This window comes from Dama dama, chromosome 33 (assembly GCF_033118175.1).
Source record: "Dama dama isolate Ldn47 chromosome 33, ASM3311817v1, whole genome shotgun sequence".
Taxonomy (NCBI): Eukaryota; Metazoa; Chordata; class Mammalia; order Artiodactyla; family Cervidae; genus Dama; species Dama dama.
The window spans coordinates 22,879,583-22,902,085 of NC_083713.1; the positions used below are offsets into that span (position 1 = coordinate 22,879,583).

At 41.8% G+C, this 22,503-nt stretch overlaps 1 protein-coding gene and 1 long non-coding RNA gene across 3 annotated transcripts in view; both read left to right on the forward strand.

Moving 5' to 3' along the window:
* Positions 1-20,618, forward strand: part of NFE2L2 (NFE2 like bZIP transcription factor 2) — a 32,746-nt gene extending 12,128 nt beyond the window's left edge. For both annotated transcript variants that reach the window (XM_061135559.1, XM_061135560.1), the window contains exons 2-5: positions 16,500-16,766; positions 17,352-17,441; positions 18,285-18,476; positions 18,891-20,618. In XM_061135559.1, coding sequence (XP_060991542.1) covers positions 16,500-16,766; positions 17,352-17,441; positions 18,285-18,476; positions 18,891-20,120 — 1,779 coding nt within the window. In that variant the 3' untranslated portion in view covers positions 20,121-20,618. The remainder of the gene's footprint in view (positions 1-16,499; positions 16,767-17,351; positions 17,442-18,284; positions 18,477-18,890) is intronic.
* Positions 15-11,149, forward strand: LOC133051140 (uncharacterized). The gene is made up of 2 exons (XR_009691786.1): positions 15-980; positions 1,503-11,149. It is a non-coding gene; the product is annotated as an uncharacterized LOC133051140 (long non-coding RNA).
* Positions 20,619-22,503: the final 1,885 nt, after the last annotated feature.

Sequence of the window (22,503 nt, forward strand, 5' to 3'; positions counted from 1 at the left end):
AGCTCCATCATGAAACCATTTGTGCTCAAGTTTGCACACCCTGCTGTTCCTGGGTTTTAACAGAAACTCATCACCAACGTATCCATCACTCCATTGATGAAAGGTGAGGAAGGAGGAGTCAGAAGTTGCCAGTTTGCCTTTAGGATGGATTGTTTTCTTCCCTGGTAACACTGGGGAGTTTCTCTCTTCTTGCCCGTTCCCACGATCCATTTGCTCTCATCATCTTCGTTCAGAGGGAAGAGCGTCATCCTTGCCTTCTAGCCCCAGGGATTAGCAGTATTCACCCAAGAATGAAAACACAGACAGTATCCTGTCTTTTCTCTTCCATGGGCTCTGCTTCTGCGACCCCCCCCCCGAGCTAAGAGAGGTGGGCATCTTGCAATGTTGGCGAAGGCAGCTGCAGCCTCTGGGGCTCTTCCCACCACCAGCCAGGTGCTGTGGGCTTTCACACACTAATTTTGTCCCGTGGACTCCTTACTCCACCCTGTGAGTTAAGGAGCCTTATCCCTGATTTGTCGGGAGAGAACCAGGGGCCAGAGAGCTGGAGTGATAGTACGGGGGATGTGCCTCAGTTCTATTGTCATTAGATGTGGCTGAACCTACGTACAGTGTGGAATTAGGTGAGAAGAGAGCTGGGCATGAGGATCTGGCACACAGCATACACACGGCAGCCCTGAGATTGTTATCAGAAGTATATATCTTCATCGGGGATGTTTGAATGTGTGGGATCTGAGATTTCCTTGGCCCACTTGAAGAAAAATCCCTCCCTGAATCCATGCCCCTTGTCATTCTTTGCTGTAAGCGTCTCATTCCCCTATGGCTTGTCCTAGTCTCACGTCAGGGCCTGATTGTTGCAGAGACAGAAGACCAGTCCATGGCAAGGCCTTCCGTGTGCCCTGGGACACAGAGGGGCCCACACTGCCCTGTCTCCTCCGTGGGGCCCTCTAGCCTGTCCACTGGATGCCCTGCTTAAGGGACTGGTAAGCCGTCTCGGTGAACTCCATCACAGACACACTCCTTCACTGGTTGTAGAATTTCTTACTCTGGGGTTCTGAGCCTAGAAATGGAACAGTCTCCACAGGCAAGTTGTACAAATGGAAAGAGTTGGGGGGTAGGAGTGCATAAGTGGAAGGTTAAACCCAGCTGTGGGATTTCTGGTGGGTCAGTGGTAAAGAATCCCACTGCAATGCAGGAGGCTCAGGTTCGATCCCTAGATCAGGAAGATCCCCTGGAAGAGGGCGTGGCAACCCACTCCAGTATTCTTGCTTGGAAAATCCCATCCCATGGACAGGAGCCTGGTGGGCTACAGTCTAAAGTGGCGCGACTGAGCGACTGAGCCCCGCCCATGTTCATCTGACCCATGCAGCAGGAGTTGAATGTATTGGGAGGGTTACTGCTTCACCCCTGACATGTCTGTATTTTCAGGGGGCGCTCACACACCTTTTCCCCACATGGAAAACAGTTCTGTGAGGACAGGTGTTGCTCTGGGTTTTCTCTTGCAGCCAGAGCTCCCTGTACAGTTCGCCCCGACAGGACCGCTGTGTGCGGCCTCCTTGAAGAGGCCTTGGGTATGAAGAGGGCCTCTGTCCTGTGAGTGATCCTGTAGCACACACCGGGGGTGGATCTCGCAGTGACTGGTTCTAGAGGTAGGTCTTCAGGCAGGATTACTTAACGTCTTGATGCTTCAGTTTCCTTGCCCCAAAAGGAGATGATAATAATACCACCTTCCTTGCCAACTGGTTTGAGTACAAGTGAGCTCATGGAGATGAGTGCTTGGAAAGGACTGAACACATAGAAAGCGCACGATAAATGCACTTATTGTTATTAGATTGTGTCGCACTTTCCTTTACCCAGCTTTAGAATATTGGCACTGTGATCTTTCCTTCTCACATCTTAACGTGAAGGCTCTCTAGGTAGCCGATGTCCTTATGTATTTATTTAGCAAGTTAACCGAAAAGATTGACCTTAAAGAAAGTTAAAGACTCCTGTACTGATTTTAAGAGAATGAAATGGGATATATATACTAATTATCGTTTCCTTTTTAAGAGGCCCAAACTGCTGCCTGGCAGTTGACAGCAACAGTGGATTTTGTGTATGTGCAAATGTATACATTGGAAGCAGTTGAAATGTAATTTCCAAACTCAGGACTAATTCATATCCTTGGTTGGAACAGATAGTGTTGCTGGCCAAAATCTTGGCTTTCTTTGTCCACCAAAGCCAATTAAAAAGTACGGAGACAGAATTTGGAGGAAATGGAAAGGTGGAAATGGAAAGGTGGCTTTAATTCTCAGCCAGCAGAGCGGGGAACACAGTAGGCCCATGCCTCAAGAACTGTGCCTCCACGAGGAGTCTAGGGGCTTGTATAAGATGAGGCCTCGCAGTCTGGAGTAGGTGATGAGGAGCAAAGGCGTTAGGACTTGTCCAAAAACAGTCATAGGCTGGCATCGGTAACCCAGTAATTGAGTCTGGCAGTTCAGTGGCTCTGCCTTTCTGATATGTAACTGCTAGGGGAAGGCTGTTCGAAGGGTAAACACCAGATGCAGGATGTATTTAGCATATAGAGTCCAAGGAAAATAGGTGCAGAAGTGTAGCTCCTACAAAGTTAGGGGGAAGGAAAGCAAACTTAGTTACAGACATGCAGAGTTAGGAACAGTTTAAAAAAAAAAAAAAAGCTAGAAATGATCAGGCCTGCTCGCTGTTCTCTTTATCTTCTTTGTTCTCTGGGAAAGGGAAATTAAAAAACTCTTTTTTTTTTTTTTCCTGTTTTTCATGGCAACAGTGGTACTTTCCTATTACCTAAAGCCCTCATTTCTACCCATTCTTCTGGATGACCTTTGCAGTAGTCTGGTAATCATGTGGCCTCTGGACCATAACAGTGCTCTGTTAGTAACTCACACTCAGACTTGTACTCTCAGGTCGTTGAAGTAGCTTTTTGCAAACAATGGTGAGCAATGACCTAGTGTCCTTGAAAGGGTTACTGTTCCCATTGTATTCTCAGGAAATAATTTGCAGTACAGAGGAGTTTGGTTCATTAGAATTCCCCCGCTAAGAAACGTGGGGGGGCCCACCCTGTAGGTGCCCAGAGCTGCCCTGTCACTTGCCACTGGTCACTTTTGAGCACTTGAAATGGGACGGGTGTGACTGAGGGTGTGTGTTTTTTAATTTTAATGAATTATGATTTAAAATTTTAAACAGAAGTAGGATGAGATATTTTTCTGTTGAATATAACTATTTTGGTGGGACCACATTTTATGTGATCATGTCATTTGATCTTTGTTACATTCGTTGAGTGTTTTGTCACTTGTAATAGCTCATTAATAATTTAAAATTTTTGGTGACAAAGTAAAATGATGTTTTGATATATTGGGTGAAATAAATAATACTGATTAAATAAAATTAACTGTTTTCTTTTTTTGTAAGGCTGCTAAAATCGTTTTGGGCTTCCCTGGTGACTCAGTAAAGAATCCTCCTGCAGTTTAGCAAACCTGGGTTTGATCCCTGGGTTGGGGAGATTCCCTGGAGAAGGGAATGGTAACCCACTCCAGTATTCTTGCCTGGAGAATTTTGTGGACAGAGGAGCCTCGTGGGCTCTAGGCCATGGGGTCTCAGAGTCGGACACGACTAACACTTTAATGTAGTGTTAAACTACATTTTTCGGAGTGACTAACACTTTCCCTTTTCTCTAAAGTTGTTTAAATCACACATATGGCTTGCATTAAATTTATACTGGAAAGTACTGCCTTAGAGCCTCTATTACAGGTTGCTGAAATTAGCTTGTTCTAAAGTTCAAAATTAGGTTCCGGGCTTACATTTTGACTTTACGGAATCAGAGTTGTTTAGATGAAGGGATCTTTGGACTCACCCAACCCAACCCTGTCCTTCTGCAGATGGAGAGACTGAGGTTCAAAGTTGCTGTAACATGTTACTGTAACATGACCGTGGATGGGTGTGGAACTTAATGTGCTTTAGAGCCTATTGCTTTCCTTCCTGGGCTTCCTTGGCGTTGGAAACATGGTGGGCGTCAGGGCTGCAAAGAACTTCCACCAGTTCCTGATAGAGGGATTTAAAAAGCAATTATTTTAGGCAATGAGAGAAAGAATTTTTGTACTGTGTCTCCCGTGGACAGGATGATTGATTCCATGTTTGACGTGTAAATTTTTGTTGGGCAGTATAATGATATATCCATGGGGAATAGTAGTAATAAGGTACAAATAATTCCCACACTTTGTGCGAGCACTTACTTTGGAAAACTCCATACATCTGGCTTTCATATTTTTCATTTAAGGAGTTCTTTTCCCAAAACCAGAGATTTTAAACCAGACCCACAGCTTTTGTCCTTGAGAAAAAGACTGAGAGCTTGACTTCAGGTGTTTGTTATTTAGGTAGGTAGCCTGAGATCCTTTGGTAAAAGTTTAGGCCTGTTTTATGGTATTGTTTTCTTCGTGGCAAAACTGACTTAAGGAAGAAGCCACCAACAATTAAAATGAACACCCTTAGAGCAAACCAGAATTTTTTGTCTATTTTGAGGAATCGAGGAGGAAAGGGAGCCATGATGAGTCACTAAATGGTGATTTGATTTATGGGTCTGTCCATCAGGTTTAGCGAGGGCTGCTTCCGCTACAGATACAGTTGACAAGTCAGACGACCTTTGATATTTAACCTTTCTGAACCTATTTCTTCATCTTGCTAATCTTCACACAGAGTAGTGTGAGGATTAATTGACACAGTCATGCAAGTGAAAGTGGTTTGTGCTCTGTAAGCATTAAAAATGGAAGGGCTGCTGTCTCAAAGGGCTTCCTTTCTCCAAGAAGATGTAGAACTATTTCTGGGGTCACCCTTGGTCTTGGTGAGCCTGTGGATGAGTCAGTCAAGTTTGGAATGTGCATTTGGTGGGCCCATGGCCTTGACCCCATGATTTGGGACTTCTCAGGCTTCCACGTTAATTTAAAGCACTTCTTGCTCTTGGTAGCAGAGATGGTCTGCCTGAAGTCAGGGTTAGAACTGGAAGCCCTTTAGTCCTATTGTGTTGAATATGGGCATAATCTTTAGATACCACTGAGGATTTAGAGATTAGGAGTAGGGAAAGGAAAGTTCTCTGCAGAAAAGTGCAGGTCATACTTTGGTCAGATAACAGGGTTCTATAGGCCAGGGTTCTATTTGGTTGCAGGATCAAATGCCACACGACAGTTTTGTACACTTCTGTTTTCAAAGTAATTCCTAGCATTTCAGAAATTTAAGGACTAGAAATTGCAATAGAAAGGTCTAGTTTGAAATCTAATTTCTGTGAGTTGACCAGATGACCCTTCCTGGGTTCAGCTCAGTCAGATGAGACCTAGTGTCAGTTACCCATTTAGTATCTCTGGGCTTTGGGATACTTATTTATAAATTTGGTGTTTGGTCTGTGTTCTGCAAGATCACCATCGGCTCTTCTTAGTTACTTGTGTGTTCAGTGTAATTTAATAGCCAACTTACATGTTTTTGAGAGACACATCCCTAGACGAATACCTTTTCCTGGTCTTCAAAGAGCTAGTACATATAGTCAGCCTGGTTGGACTTGCTTTCTCTTTTATAGATTATACTCCATTTAAAGTTATTATAAAATATTGATGATATTGCTTGTGCTGTACACTACATCTTGGTATCTTATTTATTTTATACCACTAGTAGTTTGTACTTCTTAATCCTCTTCCCCTATCTTGCCCCTCTCTTCCAACCCTCTTTCACTGGAAACCACTTGTTTGTTCTCTGTATCTGTGTTTTGTTATATTCAGTTGTATGTTTTATTTTTTAGAGTCCATATAGAGGTGAAAACAGAATTGGTCTTCCTCTACTTGACTTATTTCACCAAGCATAATACCTTCCAGGTCCATCCATGTTGTTGCAAATGGCAGAATTTTCTCCTTTTTTGGCTGAGTGGTATTCCATTGTGTATATTTACAGCATATCTTCTGTATCCCTTCATCTCTTCATGGACACTTCAGTTGTTTCCATATCTAGGCTGTTGTAAACAATGCTGTGGTGAACACTGGGGTGCATATCTTTCTTTTCAAATTATTTCAAATGTTTTTTGTTTTCTTCAGATGTATACTCAGCTATGGAATTGCTGGATCATATGGTAGTTCCATTTTTATTTGACTTGGTTTTTTCTTGGGAATTCACCTTGTCTGGTAGAAGGACTGAGGTTGCCAACTTTGCTCGTTTCACCTGTTGAGACTGCCTGACATCTACCTGTGTGTACGGTGGCCTTTATGTTTCTTGCCCCTGCAGATTGTTTTACCAGCTCCAAAGGCACCAACCAAGATTACCTTGGCTGGACATAGACTGGTGATTAAAGAAATGTTGGCTGGACAACTGACTATGTACAGTATATTCTCTTTAGTCTTAGTTTTATTGTCTTATCTTTAAAAATACTGAGAGGGCTGATTTTGAAATGAGTTTGAAATTAATATAGGAGACCTTATATCAACAATTACCATGTATTTATTGGGTGAGTACCATGTGCCAATGTGCTGCAAGGTATGAAGGACACATGATTGGGGAAAAGAGTGGGGAAAATTGGCATTTCTCATTGTATAATAAATAAAAATGTGTATACTCCTTGACCAGCAGTTCTGAGTATCTGTCTCATAGGTGATCCTCACACATTGTTGAAATGATTTATGTACAAAGATAGCCATGGTAGCATCATTTGCCCTAGCAAAAGATTAGGAATAACTTGAAAGCCCAATGAGGGACTGATTAAGATTGTTATAAAAAGGTCTATTCTTAAAATACTGCTCAGCCATTAAAAATAATGAAACAACTTTATGCCCTGATGTAGAACCATCGCTAAAGTATATTAAATAAGAAATAAGTGTAGAATGTTGTGATTATATACTACTTGTGTGTGTGTCTGTGAAATGTGTTAGTCCCTAAGTCATGTCCAACTCTTTGCAACCCATGGACTGTAGCCCACCAGGCTCCTCTATCAATGGAGTTCTCCAGGCAAGAATACTGGAGCAGGTAGCCTTTCCCTTCTCCAGGAGATCTTCCCAACCCAGGGATCGAACCCAGGTCTCCTTTATTGTGGGCAAATTCTTTACCACTAGCACCACCTGGGAAATATGTGCCTGCGGGTGTGTATTTAATAGAATATCTTCCTAAGGACACAAAAAACTGATGCCAGTGGTTGCCTTGGGGAGAGATAACTGGGAGATTACTTTCGTAGCTTTTAAAGTTATCCTATATACACATGCCGTCTATTAAAAAAGACATTGTCGTGCCCTGAAGGAGTTTGCAGTTTAGTTGGGCCATTGTAAGAAAGCCCACATAAGATATACAGAGAAAGGACTGGGGGTGAGTATTGGCTTTATGGGAAGATCTAAATGCTAAACTCTGCTTGTGCGGGTTGACTGGACTTGCCTAGTTGTCAGGACGGGCGGGCTGAGCATCAGTGAGCTGGCTTCCAGCCTTAGCATCCCACCCGGCAGGGGGCACGGGGCTGAAGCAGTTTGCAGCCTTTGTCCTGTGGTGGTGGGAAGCGCCCACAGGCTGGACATCAGATCTGGATTGGGGTTCTGGCTCTGCCACTTGCCAACTTGCAATTTGGGGCAGGGATGCTGGAGACCCAGAGCCTAATTGTGCTCATCCATAGATGAAGATAAACCACCTCCTCATGCTGTGCAGTGGTCAGTCCTGCAAACCATGAAGTGCTTTGCGAACACCAGCTGAGATAGAAGCTGCGAGGAATCTGCTGACTGGCAAGCTGGGACCAGAGGTGCAAATTTAAAAATTCAGTTCAGTTCAGTCACTCAGTCGTGTCCGACTCTTTGCCACCCCATGAATCGCAGCACGCCAGGCCTCCCTGTCCATCACCAACTTCTGGAGTTTACTCAAACTCATGTCCATCGAGCCGGTGATGCCATCCAGCCATCTCATCCTCTGTCGTCCCCTTCTCCTCCCGCCCCCAACCCCTTCCAGCATCAGGGTCTTCTCAAATGAGTCAACTCTTCGAATAATGTGGCCAAAGTATTGGAGTTTCAGCTTTAGCATCAGTCCCTCCAATGAACACCCAGGACTGATCTCCTTTATGATGGACTGGTTGGATCTCCTTGCACTCCAAGGGACTCTCAAGAGTCTTCTCCAACACCACAGTTCAAAAGCATCAATTCTTTGGCAGTTAGCTTTCTTCGCAGTCCAACTCTCACATCCATACATGACCACTGGAAAAACCATAGCCTTGACTAGATGCACCTTTGTTGGCAAAGTAATGTCTCTGCTTTTTAATATGCTATCTAGGTTGGTCATAATTTTCCTTCTCAGGAGTAAGTGTCTTTTAATTTCATGACTGCAATCACCATCTGCAGTGATTTTGGAGCCCAGAAAAATAAAGTCTAACACTGTTTCCCCATCTATTTCCCATGAAGTGATGGGACCAGATGCCATGATCTTAGTTTTCTGAATGTTGAGCTTTAAGCCAACTTTTTCACTCTCTTTCATCAAGAGGTTTTTTAGTTCCTCTTCAATCACTGCCATAAGGGTGGTGTCATCTGCATATCTGAGATTATTGATATTTCTCCTGGCAATCTTGATTCCAGCTTGTGCTTCTTCCAGCCCAGCATTTCTCATGATGTACTCTGCATATAAGTTAAATAAGCAGGGTGACAGTATACAGCCTTGATGTACTCCTTTTCCTATTTGGAACCAGTCTGTTGTTCCATGTCCAGTTCTGTTGCTTCCTGACCTGGATATAGCAAAAATATATCTTTCCCCTCCTATCTGCCAAATAACTGGGCAGGAGTCATAAAATTAGATGTTAAATTAGAAAAGTAGACCACAGTAGCTTTGGAACCCTTGACCTTTGATCTCGGGACAGTCATTTCACCCTTTAGACCAGTTTCCCTGTTTGAAAAATGAAAGGGGCTATGTGTGTCCTCTGGGTGCCTCCTGTCACCACGTTGTGTGACAGTGTGGCATCAGCAGGAATTCCCATGCCATCTGAGATGAGTCATATTGACTGAAAAGTCCACATGCAAGGAGGACGTCTCTGAGAATTTTCCTTGTGCTGGAGAATCTGAGCCTCTGGGGAGAAACTGGGGGTGGGGGCGGGATTGCTGCCACGAAGAGGGGAGACCAGAAAGGCAGGGTGAGTGGAGATGGGTTGTCTTCTCCACCTCCAAAACCTCCTTTGCTTTCCAGTATTCATACAGACTAGATGTTTGGAAAAACCAAGCTTTGCCCCTTGTTTAAGTGGGTGGGATGTTCATGTGCTTGTGACCGGTGAGCTTTTGACTCCTCTGCGAAGTCTCTGCAGTTTAGTGACACTTCCTCAGTGCTGTCTTGGCCCCTACATGCTTTTCTCCTCACGTCTCTAAACTGAGATCAGAGACTGTCCTCTTGACCTCTGTGTCCCCAGCACCTATCGTAGTTCCAGGTACCTGAGAGGTGAGCTGTGTGTTTGTATTCAGTGGGTAGCTGGATTAATGATCCATTTATGTACACTAATATTGACTACCACCTTTATTATAACTATCACCATTCTGGTAAAGTGACATTTTAGCCACTAGTAGCTTATTATTTTGAGAAATATTTCATACTCAATAAAGTTAACACTAAAAAATAATTAAGCAGACCCCCCTTTGTAATGTTGTTTTTACGGGATGTACAAAAAAAGCTAAGTATTTTAGACAGTCTCTGTATATTACGATATATGCGTATCTAAGATTCATCACTGTCACTTCCACAGGCACACAGGTCTTGAGCTGGCAGCAAGTAACAGCAGGCCTGAATCCCTGGCCCAGTTCTTACCTTTTAGAGCTAATTGTAAGCAGTTAAATCTGAAAAGAAGCTTTAAGATTAAAATAAATAATTTGTTTACAAATGCAGGATCCAGAGAGGGTGAAAGATCATTAGGGGGTTTAGAAGTGGCAGAAATAGCTAAAAGAGTTCCAGGGGTCCGAGCATGCTGGGGCTCTGCCCTCTCTCGTGGGGGCAGGTGCAGGGGGCTGAGCAAGCAGTTCTGTTTGATGCCACCCAAGGTGGGTATCTGATGACCTGTTCAGTTCACACTTGGTAAATGTCAGCGTGCATGCTGAGTGAAGTTAGAGTTAGAGCCAATGCTCCTGCAGGTTTTCTTGGTAAGAAAAGGTGTGTGTGTTTTCCTATAGAATCATTCTAGTAGTGATAACAGACCTATTCACAAAATTACTTTCATGTGTAGAGTGCAGCATCCAGAGCTGAATACCTTCATGGCTTGTTAAAAAATGGAGGTGAAAAAAATGGGTCCTGAAGTTTGCTTATCAAACAAAGCCGCTCGACATAGTGACTTACCCTTGCATAGGCCATTTGAGGCCCAACAGCAGCGTCCTGCAAAAATACTACAAACGGGCAGAAATTAACTCTGCTGGCATCCAGGTGTGAAACTTCCCATAGAAAACTCAGATTCACTTTTGGAATCAGTAGCAGTGGGATCACCTGCTGTTTTGGAAATTAACTGTCCTTTCTGATTTCTTTTTGGCCAAACACATATATGTCTCTTAGGAAAATAAACAGTCCAAATTCTTCCTCTGTTCACTTTCAGGCCTTGCTTTACCTTTGCATCACACTTTGCAGTGTACAGACAAGTGTAATGGATGAAAGTTCCAGTAAACTGGCTTGATCATGTTTCTTAGGTTGAGTCACTGCTGAGAAACTTGTGAGCAGGAAAGAGCACATGAAAATGTACACAGTAACAAGCTGGACTGTGAGGAAATGGGACCATTTTCTAGCTGAAAGACACAAGCGTAGGAGGATGTGTCTGCAACTCATGGACTAGCAAATATGTGATCTAGGATTTTAAGTCATTGAATAATTCATGTTTGGTGTGTTTGAGATTTTTTTTTTAATGCTGTTAAAAACTGCTAGTTATTGAAGACTGAGGAAATAATCCTTAGTAAATTTACTCTAGAAGGAAAACTCGGATTAGTGGTAACTATTATTACCTATTAGGGGTCTCTGCTGACATATAAACTGGTTGCAAGGCCAGTTATTTTTTTAAATGGAGCTGTAGTTACACAGAAATTAACCCAGTGACATTTACACTTGACCTCAGTGTCTGTAAGGCCTCTTCCACCTGTAACATTCTATGATTCTGTATAAATGTTTTTTTTTACCTTTGTTTTAAACCACTTACTTCACAATTATTATAGCAAATGTGTTCAGAAATGAGCAAATCAGATCAGTAGAATCAAAAGTACCTGAATGTGGGCAGACTATAAAGAATAACCTGTTATCTGCCTTCTCTAGAATTCTGAGAAAACTATTGACCTTGTTGTGTGTATCTTCTTGTGATGAAGCAGGAAAGAAGTAAACAGGCAGATAAATATTATGAAAGAGAATAGTCGTCAGCGAGATGTATTTTAAAAACACACCTGCTTGGTGTTATTTTCCTTTAGTGGTAAGGATCCATACTGCAGAGGAGAGGCTTGTAAATCCAGACCTTTTATGTTGTTTAATCAGTTCTTCAGGATTTGAGCACGCCCTCACTTGTTTTTGTACCTTCCTATAGCTGTTAATTTGACCTCTGTTCTTAAGGGACGGTAGGATGTGATTAATGTTCCATCTGGTTTTGCCCAAAAATATTTGTGTAGCTTCTATGGAAAAAAATATTAAACCAGATTTGACTTTTAGGTTAATAATATAACTATCTGGGTATGATGGGTATGATATAAAGACTGAAATGTCTGAAAGAAAAGTATTACTGGGTGTAATTTAGACTCTGAATGCTAGTTGTTAATATTTGGGTGGAGGGATCAATATCAGGAGAATAAACTTTAAAAGATTTACTATTTTCTTAGTGGAATTACATGATTTTAAGAAGAAATCACCTGGGACGTTGTCTTAACACTTATACCATGTGACTGGAAGTGAGGATCAGTTTTTATTGTTTATAGAATTTTCCTTGCAATTTTTTAAAAACACTTTATTAGAGAAACTTATGTTTAGAAGGAAACCTCCCATCACCTTCCCTTCATCCTCTGGACAAAACAGAATGGGAGAGGGGAGAGAGGGAAAGGGTTGTGGGTACAGGTTTCATTTATACGTGTGAATGTATGTGATAGAAACCATTTCATTTTAGATACTTTTCTAAAGCCTTGGTTTACGGAATTGCTTTAATTTAGGAGTTCATAATACCTTTGCTTTATCTTTTCTGATTTGGGGGGAATCATCTGAGCATGATAAAATGCTAGTTTATTCAGAGCACTAAAATTAGCTTACAAAAGACATTATTCTGGGATTCTATGTTCAAGGGCTTTCTTCTTTGTTTATCCTGGAACAAAGATCTTTGTTTTAAAGTGGCCCAAGTTAATAGTCCAACTTCAGGTTTCCCATAAAACGAGTAACAGATTACCCAGATGGCAAATGATGATATATATACATTTTCCAATATGACTATTTCCACTGGGCCAGATGGCGATTTAATGTGAACTGTCAAACATTTCTTAGTATTAATACATTGTCTTATTTTGTCGAAGCCAAGCTAGCAACATAACTCAGGGATCACAAAGAAAAACAACAAAAATTCAGACACCAAGTGTGGTGCATGGCATTTGCTCCCTATGGCACGTGAAGGCTACACCCAGTGCGGAACGCCCTCAGGAACACCTTGAAGCTTAAGGAGATGCCTGTTGGAAAGTCATACATTCCCCCTCCCTCCGCAGACCCTCCTTCTCCGCCCTGTTGCAGGGCAGCTGTGCTTCCTCAGTGCCTCAGGGTGAAGTGTGCAAGAGCAGTGTCTTCTTCCTTGGCCATTTTCCTTCCACCCTGTCCATTGTCATGCTCTTGTCTGTTACAGGCACCATCCCAACTATTTCCCCTTAGATAGTTTGAGAGCTTTGCAGAGAGATCAGTCATTTGTGGAGTCAGTCACGTGCCCAGTCACAGGGCTCCTTCAGGACAGCTTACTACAGTCCTGGGGCTGCGGGGCTCCCTGCCAGTGAGATGTGTGTGGACAAACTTCTGCTGTTCTTAATTATTTGAATGTTTCGTACAATAACAAATGCCCACAGATTTTTTTCCTTCTGAAACTGAGGTGAAAATCTGAGTAACACGATGTATGATATATCAAGCCTATGACAAGCAACCCTTTGTTGCTGCATTCTGAATTTGATCAGAACACTTGTTTTAGGAATTCAAAGTGGTTAAAACTCAGCTTTTTTTTTTTTTTCCCCATGCAGATGTTTTCTTTCAGAGAGCTCTCATGGCAAGAACAAACATATAAACTTAAAAATACAGAGCAAAACCTCTGAGAACACTTTGAAACCTGTTTTGGTCTGTGATAATCTCCATGAAGGCTGCCCAACCTGCATTGAGCAATTTGATGTTATCACTGGAAATGACATTTTGTGTTTTATGTTTCCTGTTTGTTGATAAAGGATCTAGCAAGGTGCCCTTGCCTAATTGTTATGGGGAGTTTTAAAACACTGAACTGGTTTCGAGCTGTGCATTGAAGGGCAGTCATATCAGAAATTGAGCAGCAATTGAGAGGGTGTTACTTGGGTACATACAAGCTTACATAAAAGTGTGTTGTTTACATTTATTTACAACACCCATTACATATGCCCAGTGGTCAATTTCTGACCTTCTTTGAAAAGGAACCAAGTAGCTTCAAGACCGAGTGTTGTTTCAAGGCTCCCACTCCGGTTAGGTCTGCAACTCCATTCTTCTCCTTTGGCCTGGAGTTTGCCGTCACTCACTCACAGCAAGCAGTAGGACCCATTCCCGTTGGGAGGCATATCAGTACTTGCATATACTTTACATTTACAGAGAAAGTTCCTCCACATATTTCATTTGATCCACCAAAATCTGTATTATAGGGGTAGGATGGAATAGTTAATAATTTACAGCTTAACTATCTGAACCCATTCAAGACATCTCATCTGATGAGGAGAGCCAGGAAAGGGAAAGAAGAGTTACATCAACTCTTGGTGTGATTGCCACTGACAGTTTTAGAATAAATTAGAAATTTTCCTCCCACATAGTTCTGGGTTCTAGGGATACTTTGGACTCATATTTGTGAGATGTTTCCAACATAAATTCTTATGTGCTTTTTATGGGAAAGCCAAAACTGGGTACTGGTTTTTATCCTGGGACCTCTTAACAAGAAGCCCCAGGCCCAGGCAGGCTGAGGAACCTGAGGGCAGGATGTGGCCCGTGGCCCCCCGATACAGAGACAAGTATTGGGGTTTCTCTGTTGTGAATCTTCTGAAGAGTTCAATGTGCTTTCCATGTTCCGTTCTTGAGAAGGGTAGGAAACTATAGAGTTCAATTGAAACTGTATGAGCACACATTTCTTTAATTTTTAGTACGAGCCTTTAGTAGGTGTGAACGTGCCAAACGTCTCCTTAGCACCTTGTTAGCTCCAGTTTGGAGAATGGCCCAGACAGGATACTCAGCTGTATTTAGATTTCCCCAAGAAGATATGGCCCAACCTAATTACAACGTTAGTGTAGGTTTCTCTATACCTTGGGCCTTTCTCTTTCACATGACCTTTGTGGAGACATGTCCATTGAAGGCAAAACAATTTTTAAAATGGAAATTATTGTTTTAGTGGGGATCCTCCTGAGAAAAGTCATGTATGACTGAATGCTACACAATTTCTATTTTGTTGCTTGTGGCCAGGAACATAATCCAGGTGAAAAGAAAGAGTGGCTCAGTCGTGTCCAACTCTTTGCGACCCCATGGACTGTAGCCCACCAAGCTCTTCTGCCCATGGGATTCTCCAGGCAACACTGGAGTGGCTTGCCATTTCCTCCTGCAGGGGATCTTCCCGACTCAGGGACTGAACCCATGTCTCTTACATGTTCTGCATTGGCAGGTGGGTTCTTTGTGGGAAGCCCCTGACATATCTGTTCTGGCACCTTCCAGTCGTATCTAAGCCTCAATAAACTTACCTGTAAAATAGGGATACATGTTTTCTTCATGTGGTTTTGAGACTTGGTTTGTATATATCTGAAGTACTTAAAACATCGCTTGGCATATATAGAAAGATCTTAATAGATGTTGCCTTAAAAATAGGTATACCCTAGCCAGTTCTCAAGAGCTACAGATACTGCTTTAACTATACCTGCTGTGTGCGCTTTGTGCTCTTAAGTTATACTGTTTAAAGCTAGGATAACTTATCTCACGGGTGGGATTTCACAGCTTCTAAGACTCGAACGCCAACTTTCAATCACGGCTGGAGGTGGCCTCGACTCCCCAGTAGCTGGGCTGCCTCTGGGTTGGGTGATCTGTGCTTGGACTTGGTTGGGTGAAATAGCCTGATTGCTCAGCTAAGGAACCACCATGTTGTTCCTGTCCTTCGGCAGCTGAAGGTAATTGAGCTGTAAATGCACTGGGCAGCCCAGTGCTGCCGGCCGTTGTCTGAACTGCAATACACAGTTACGATGTTTGCACACTGAGTCTGCTGGCCTTCAGCCCCAATTCCCTTTCTGTGTCTTGATTTTTCCAATCTCCATCTCATTGTCTTCAATGTAAATGATCTATTAAATAGAAAGATTTAAATTTCCTATTCAGAATTTAACAAAAACTTAAATTTTGAATCAGAAAAAAATTTTGACACATTTATAGTTAGAAAATATGGCCATGGTGCCTAAGTCTAGCCTTGTTATATAAATCAGAATAACCAATCCCTCATTGTAAGATTCTCCCCTTATGTTAGAACACGTTACCGTCCATTGTTCCCTGGAGCCATTTTTTTTTTTTTGGCTTGTGTTATTCAGAGGGTTATTTATCAGGAGTGAGCCTAGTGGGCAATACCCCTTTGGCAATAATTCTGACAGCCCCTTGCTTTACCACAGTCACAAGATTAACAGTTGCTAGGACTTGACCTTACCAACATGGTCATACCTCAGGAGTTAAAACTCAGATCAAGAGGAAATTGTTTTTAATAAGTAACCATGGAGACAAATGTAGCAAGAAGTGCTAAGCAGAAGATAATCCACTATAGGCAAAGACCAAAAGAAAAGTGGTTTCTCACAACTGCAAGAGTTTAACTTGCAGTCTTTCCCCGCTCTGTAAACTGGCAAGCAAGTTTAAGAGGAAATTCCACATATTCAGTCATGTTCTTCAAACTCCATTTCTCATGATAAACCATTGGCTCAGGGTGCTTGCTCTAATTTTACTGTTCCATTAAACAAGTGTGCGGTTTCTTTTGATTCAAGAACATTAACGTGCAACATCTGTTACTTTGCTTTTAGTGACCTCTACCATCTCCCAATTCATTAATAATCCAAGTAATAAATGTTAAGAATGGATAGCTGTGTTTGAAGGTGATTTTTTTTTTTTTTTAAGAAAAATGAATACATGCAAACACTGGATAGAATTACTGTCCTTCCAGAACACTGGACTTATGTTCCCATTCAGATTTTATTTGTAATCTCCCTACCCCCTACTATCAGCAGTGGTATAAATTATGTGTTATCTACTATTTTAAAACCATTTTAACCATGGTCTCTCTCCTTCCTTTTTTGTTTTAAACATAGGACATGGATTTGATTGACATACTTTGGAGGCAAGATATAGATCTCGGGGTAAGTCGAGAAGTTTTTGACTTCAGTCAACGACAGAAGGAGCATGAGCTGGAAAAACAGAAAAAGCTTGAAAAGGAAAGACAAGAACAACTCCAAAAGGAGCAAGAGAAAGCCTTTTTTGCTCAGTTACAACTAGATGAAGAGACCGGTGAATTCCTCCCCATTCAGCCAGCACAACACATACCATCAGAAACCAGTGGGTCTGCCAACTACTCCCAGGTACAGGGGGCACTCAGTTCTCGGGAAGGTGTGGGGCAGGACCCAAAGAACATGGACCCAGGGGTTAATCCGCGTTCCAGCTTTGCCTTTTACTTATTAAGGAAACTTCCCAACCTCAGCCTCCTGATGAGTTCAATGCCTGACTGACTTACCACAGAGTATCACAATTAGGACACATATATTACAGGGAAGAGCTTTATAAGCTATAAAAAACATTGTTATTGTAAGGATCAAGCAGCTGCAACAGTACTGACCGTAGTAGAACTGTTGTAGTAGGGATTACTCATGGTACTGGGACAAGTACTGTTTTAATATTGATTTAATCAACACAACAATTATATGAGTTACCATTAGTCTGCTTTACAGATGAGCAACTGCAGCTCAAAGAGGTTAAATAACTTGCCCAGAAACTGGGCAATAAATTGAAGGGGCCACGATTTGAAATCAGATAGTCTGCTTTGATTCTGTGCTCTTTTTACTAAATTGACTTCTGAAGTAAGAGAGATATTTGATTAACTAGACTGTAAACATTTTATGAACACTGAACAATTTTTTTCTTCTTCTGTGTCTTTCCCTTTTGTGCAGGTAGCCCACATTCCCAAAGCAGATGATTTGTACTTCGATGACTGCATGCAGCTTTTGGCAGAGACATTCCCGTTTGTAGATGACAATGAGGTATCAACGTCTGATTGACAGCAGACCTCTACAACTGTGTCTAATATCACCTACATTGATCCCTTTGGTGCAGTGGTCCCCAGCCTTTTTGGCAGCAGGGATCAGTTTTGTGGAAGACAATTCTTCCATGGACTGGGGAGGTGGGGATGGTTCCAAGATGATTTCAAGGGCATTACATTTATTGTGCACTTTATTTCTATTATTACATCAGTTCTACCTCAGATTATCAGGCATTAGGTCCCAGACGTTGGGGACCCCTGCCTTGATGAGTCTCCATTAAAAAGATAAAACAGCATTTTAGGAGCAAATACTTATCGCGGAAACCTCAGCCTATAGGTAACAATTTGGCGCCAAAAAAACCCACCTTCCTCTGCCCATATAATGCAGAACCACAAAAAATGTTTACTCCTGCATAGCCAGAAGTACGCATGCATCAGCAAAACCATGAAAGCAAATAACTCATTTGTTACAGGTACTTAGAAACAGATTTCTCTGAGTAGAAAGCAAGCTGGGTAGTAAAACCAAGACTTGTTCGGTTAACAATTTTAATCATTTATTTTCTGAATCACTGTACTAGGTGTTACATAGATACAAATTAAATTCTAAAGATTGTTCTTATGCATTTTGAAGTTTACCTTCAAATGCACAGGGCAAAGCAGTTAAGCTAAGGAATAAACTTGGAGTCAATTGGGCAAGACAAAGATTTGTTTCATCATATAGAAATAGCAGTTATGACAAATATGGAACTGCAGCCAATTCCAACTTCAGATGTTGTGATGGCCTTGGACCGTACCCACCCACTGTTGGTGGCAGATTCATATACAAATGCCTTCTCAATTTTAGGTTTCTTCGGCTACGTTTCAATCACTTGTTCCTGATATTCCCAGCCACACCGAGAGCCCAGTCTTCACTGCTCCTCATCAGGCTCAGTCACCTGAAACTCTTGTCGTTCAGGTAGCCACTGCAGATTTAGACGATATGCAGCAGGAGATTGAGCAAGTTTGGGAGGAACTGTTATCCATTCCAGAATTACAGGTAACTAAGATCTAGTATAATGAATACCAAAGATGCTATTTTATATTCAGTCCCTTTAAATTAGTCATTACAGTTATTATTTATATGCCACCTACTTATAGGAAGAATTGGAAGGTGCTTTTAAATTAGTTAGGATAGCCTGGGCACCATGCTCACTTCAGTGAACTTTTGTTAGTTAAATGGACGGGATGTCTTGAGGATCGATCAGGTTATAAACCTGAAGTCTGATCTGGGAACTCTGAAAATGTTACATATGCTTAGGTTTAACGATCTGTTGGAAGTGGGAATTGTCTCTGAATTCTGGAGGAGCCTGGTGAAAAATCAGGGTGGGGAGAGAGAATCATCAGATACCGAGTATCAACTATTAAAAATAGCTTAACCTTGATTTACATAGTATGAACTTCTTTTCCACAGTGTCTTAATATTCAAAATGACAAGCTGGCTGAGACTAGTACAGTTCCAAGTCCAGAAACCAAACTGACAGAAATTGACAATTACGATTTCTATTCACCAATGCCCTCACTGGATAAAGAAGTAGGTAACTGCAGCCCACATTTTCTCAACGCTTTTGAGGATTCCTTCAGCAGCATCCTCTCCACTGAAGACTCCAGCCAGTTGACAGTGAACTCATTAAATTCAAGTGCCACAGTAAATACAGATTTTGGTGATGAATTTTATTCTGCTTTTGTAGCAGAGCCCAGTACCAGCAATGGCATGCCCTCCTCTGCTACTTTAAGCCAGTCACTCTCTGAACTTCTAAACGGGCCCATTGATCTCTCTGATCTATCACTGTGTAAAGCCTTCAATCAAAACCACCCTGAAAGCACAACAGCAGAATTCAATGATTCTGACTCTGGCATTTCACTGAACACAAGTCCAAGCATGGCATCACCAGACCACTCAGTGGGATCTTCTATCTACGGAGACACACTGCTTGGCTTCAGTGATTCTGAAATGGAAGAGACAGACAGTGCCCCTGGAAATGTCAAACAGAAGGGTCCCAAAACACAGTCAGTGTGGCCTTCTGGGGACCCAGTCCAACCTTTGTCATCATCACAGGGGAAGAGCGCTCCAGCACCTGATTCCCAGTGTGCAAACGCACCAAAGAAAGAAGTGCCTGTAAGTCCTGGTCATCGAAAAACCCCATTCACAAAAGACAAACATTCAAGCCGCCTGGAGGCTCACCTCACAAGAGATGAGCTACGGGCAAAAGCTCTCCATATCCCATTCCCTGTAGAAAAGATCATTAACCTCCCAGTTGAGGACTTCAATGAAATGATGTCCAAGGAGCAATTCAATGAGGCTCAACTTGCATTAATTAGAGATATACGTAGGAGGGGTAAGAATAAAGTGGCTGCTCAGAATTGCAGAAAAAGAAAACTGGAAAATATAGTGGAACTGGAGCAAGATTTAGATCATTTAAAAGATGAAAAAGAAAAATTGCTCAAAGAGAGAGGAGAAAATGACAAAAGCCTCCATCTATTGAAAAAACAACTCAGCACCTTGTATCTTGAAGTCTTCAGCATGCTACGTGATGAAGATGGAAAGCCTTACTCTCCAAGTGAATACTCCTTGCAGCAAACAAGAGATGGCAATGTATTCCTTGTTCCCAAAAGCAAGAGGCCAGATATTAAGAAAAACTAGATTTTGACCTTTTCTGATCTAGTGATTTTGGGTTTTTTTGTACTGTTATACTAAAAAAGCTCCTACTGTGATGTGAAATGCAGAAATATACTTTATAAGTAATTCTATGCAAAATTATACTCAACTAGTGTAGAAAATACAAAACTTTTAAGAAGCATTAAAATAAGTTATCAGTATGCTGAATCAGTAGTTTCACTTTAACTTTGTAAACTTAAAATTTCTTAGAACACCATTTGGGCTAGTTTCTGTATACTGTAAATACTACAAAAACTCCTTATTTATACTGTTCTTATCTCATTTGTTACCTTCATAGATTTATATGATACATCTGGCTAAAAAGCAAATTGTTGCAAAACTAACCACTATGTACTTTTTTTTTTATAAATACCATATGAACAAAAAAAAAATGGCATTTTTTTTTTATATTAAATTGTTTAGCTCTGGCAAAAGACAATTTAGTTGAAAAACTGGTACTAATAAAGGAATATCAGGACCGTTCTATTATTTCCTTGAAGTTCATTCACAATCTTACATGACAATATCTAGCATCACACTAAACTGGCACCAGTGTATTATCAGAAAGATTTTTCTATTCAGCAAGTATATTTCAGTCAAGAAAAATGCTGTATATACCTCGACATGGAAACACTGGTTCTTTTATTCGTATCAATAGGAAGATGCCATACACATGAAGGTGTGGGAGAAGCATTCTATTAGCAACAAGTATTAGACACAGGAAGCTGTGAGGCTGGGGGTCTGTCTGAAGAACTGTATGGCCGAACATGGAGTGGGAGAAGGGTAGGTTGGTACATTAGGACACGGCACAGATCCTTGCTAAGCCTTCATACCTTGGCTTTTGCCTACTAGAGAACTACTGGAGGTGTTAAGTAGGAGTAACATCAGAGTTAAAAGGTTTCCTCTGCCTTGTGTCCATAATAGTCTGAAGAGGAAAGGTAGGAGCACACCAATGGGGAGGCTCTGAAATGCTCACATGGGGCATGGTGTCTGTCTGGGGTTACAGTAGTGAGGAGGCAGTGGATTCTGCATGTTTCTAAGAACTAAAAGGAGTTTCCAACAGAATGGGTGCAGGGTGAAGGTGACTCAAGTACTTGAACATCTGAAAGAACAGAGTTGCCCAGACATGGCTAAGACTGTGGCTAAGAGGTCTAGGTGGGAAAATCAGTTCACTTTGGGACATATTCTATGATTAAACATATAAATAGCAGGTACAAAACTGAAAGCCCTTTAAAATTTTGAGAATCTGCAAGCCACCCACACAAAGCCATTCACAGCACTCATCACTTCATCTAATCAAATGTCTGACTCAAGTCATGTTTAAATTCAAGTGGGAAAATAGAAGTTATCTGAGGGTCAAGCATGTTTAGAACACACAATGGGCAGGTTATTCAGAGTCCTATCAATCCGCTGGGAGCAAGACCTGTCTACATGCCCTAGAGCCAGGTTGCCTGGGGGGCTGCCATTTTCCAAGAATGACTTCCAGCGAGGCAAAGCACGCTGCTTACTCATCTGCAAATTGGGGATAAACATGCAGTGAATTACTCCAAAAAATAAATACAGAGCCTAGCTAATATCAAGCACTCTATAAATGAGAAAAGAATAAAGTCAAACTAGCTGAGTAAGAATTTGACTCAGATGATGGGAAAGTTCAGAGATGGGAAACCACTAAGGGTTAATCTAGGCATTCAAATGTAGACTCTGCTGTGGGCTTCCCCTGGCGGCCCAGATGATAAAGAATCCACTTGCAATGTAAAACACTTCGGGTTCAATCTCTGGGTCACGAAGATCCCCTGGAGAAGGGATTGGCTACCCACTCCAGTATCCTTGCCCGGGAATACAGGAGCCTGGTGGGGTGTAGTCCATGGGATCACAAAGTCGTCGACACAACTTAGTGACTATGTGACCAAAAACTCCTTCCCACAATGGTATTGAGAAAGATCCTGTAAGATACCCCTTTCCCCACCTCAAGACAATCTCATCTTGAATAAATTACCCTTATGTAAAATATTGGGTGAGGGTGATGGCAAACAATCTTATCAGTAGCCACCACCTGGAGCACCTGGAATTAACTTTAGCATCTGCTAACTACCCTCCCCACCCCCCACCCCCACAGGGGAAGAACACTCCACTAGCATGACAGCAGATACTTTCACTCCCATTCATTCTTTAAGTCATATCCAGAAATACTTTTAAGACAACCAATCACATCTCAGTACCCAAGAATTATTCTGAAGTACTATACATACTGCATTACATAGAACCAGAATTTTAAAACCTAACAAATTCTAAGTGACCCGTGACTAAAAGATTTCATCTCTTGATCAAGATTTGAAATATATTTATCATTAACTCCTCAGATTTTTAA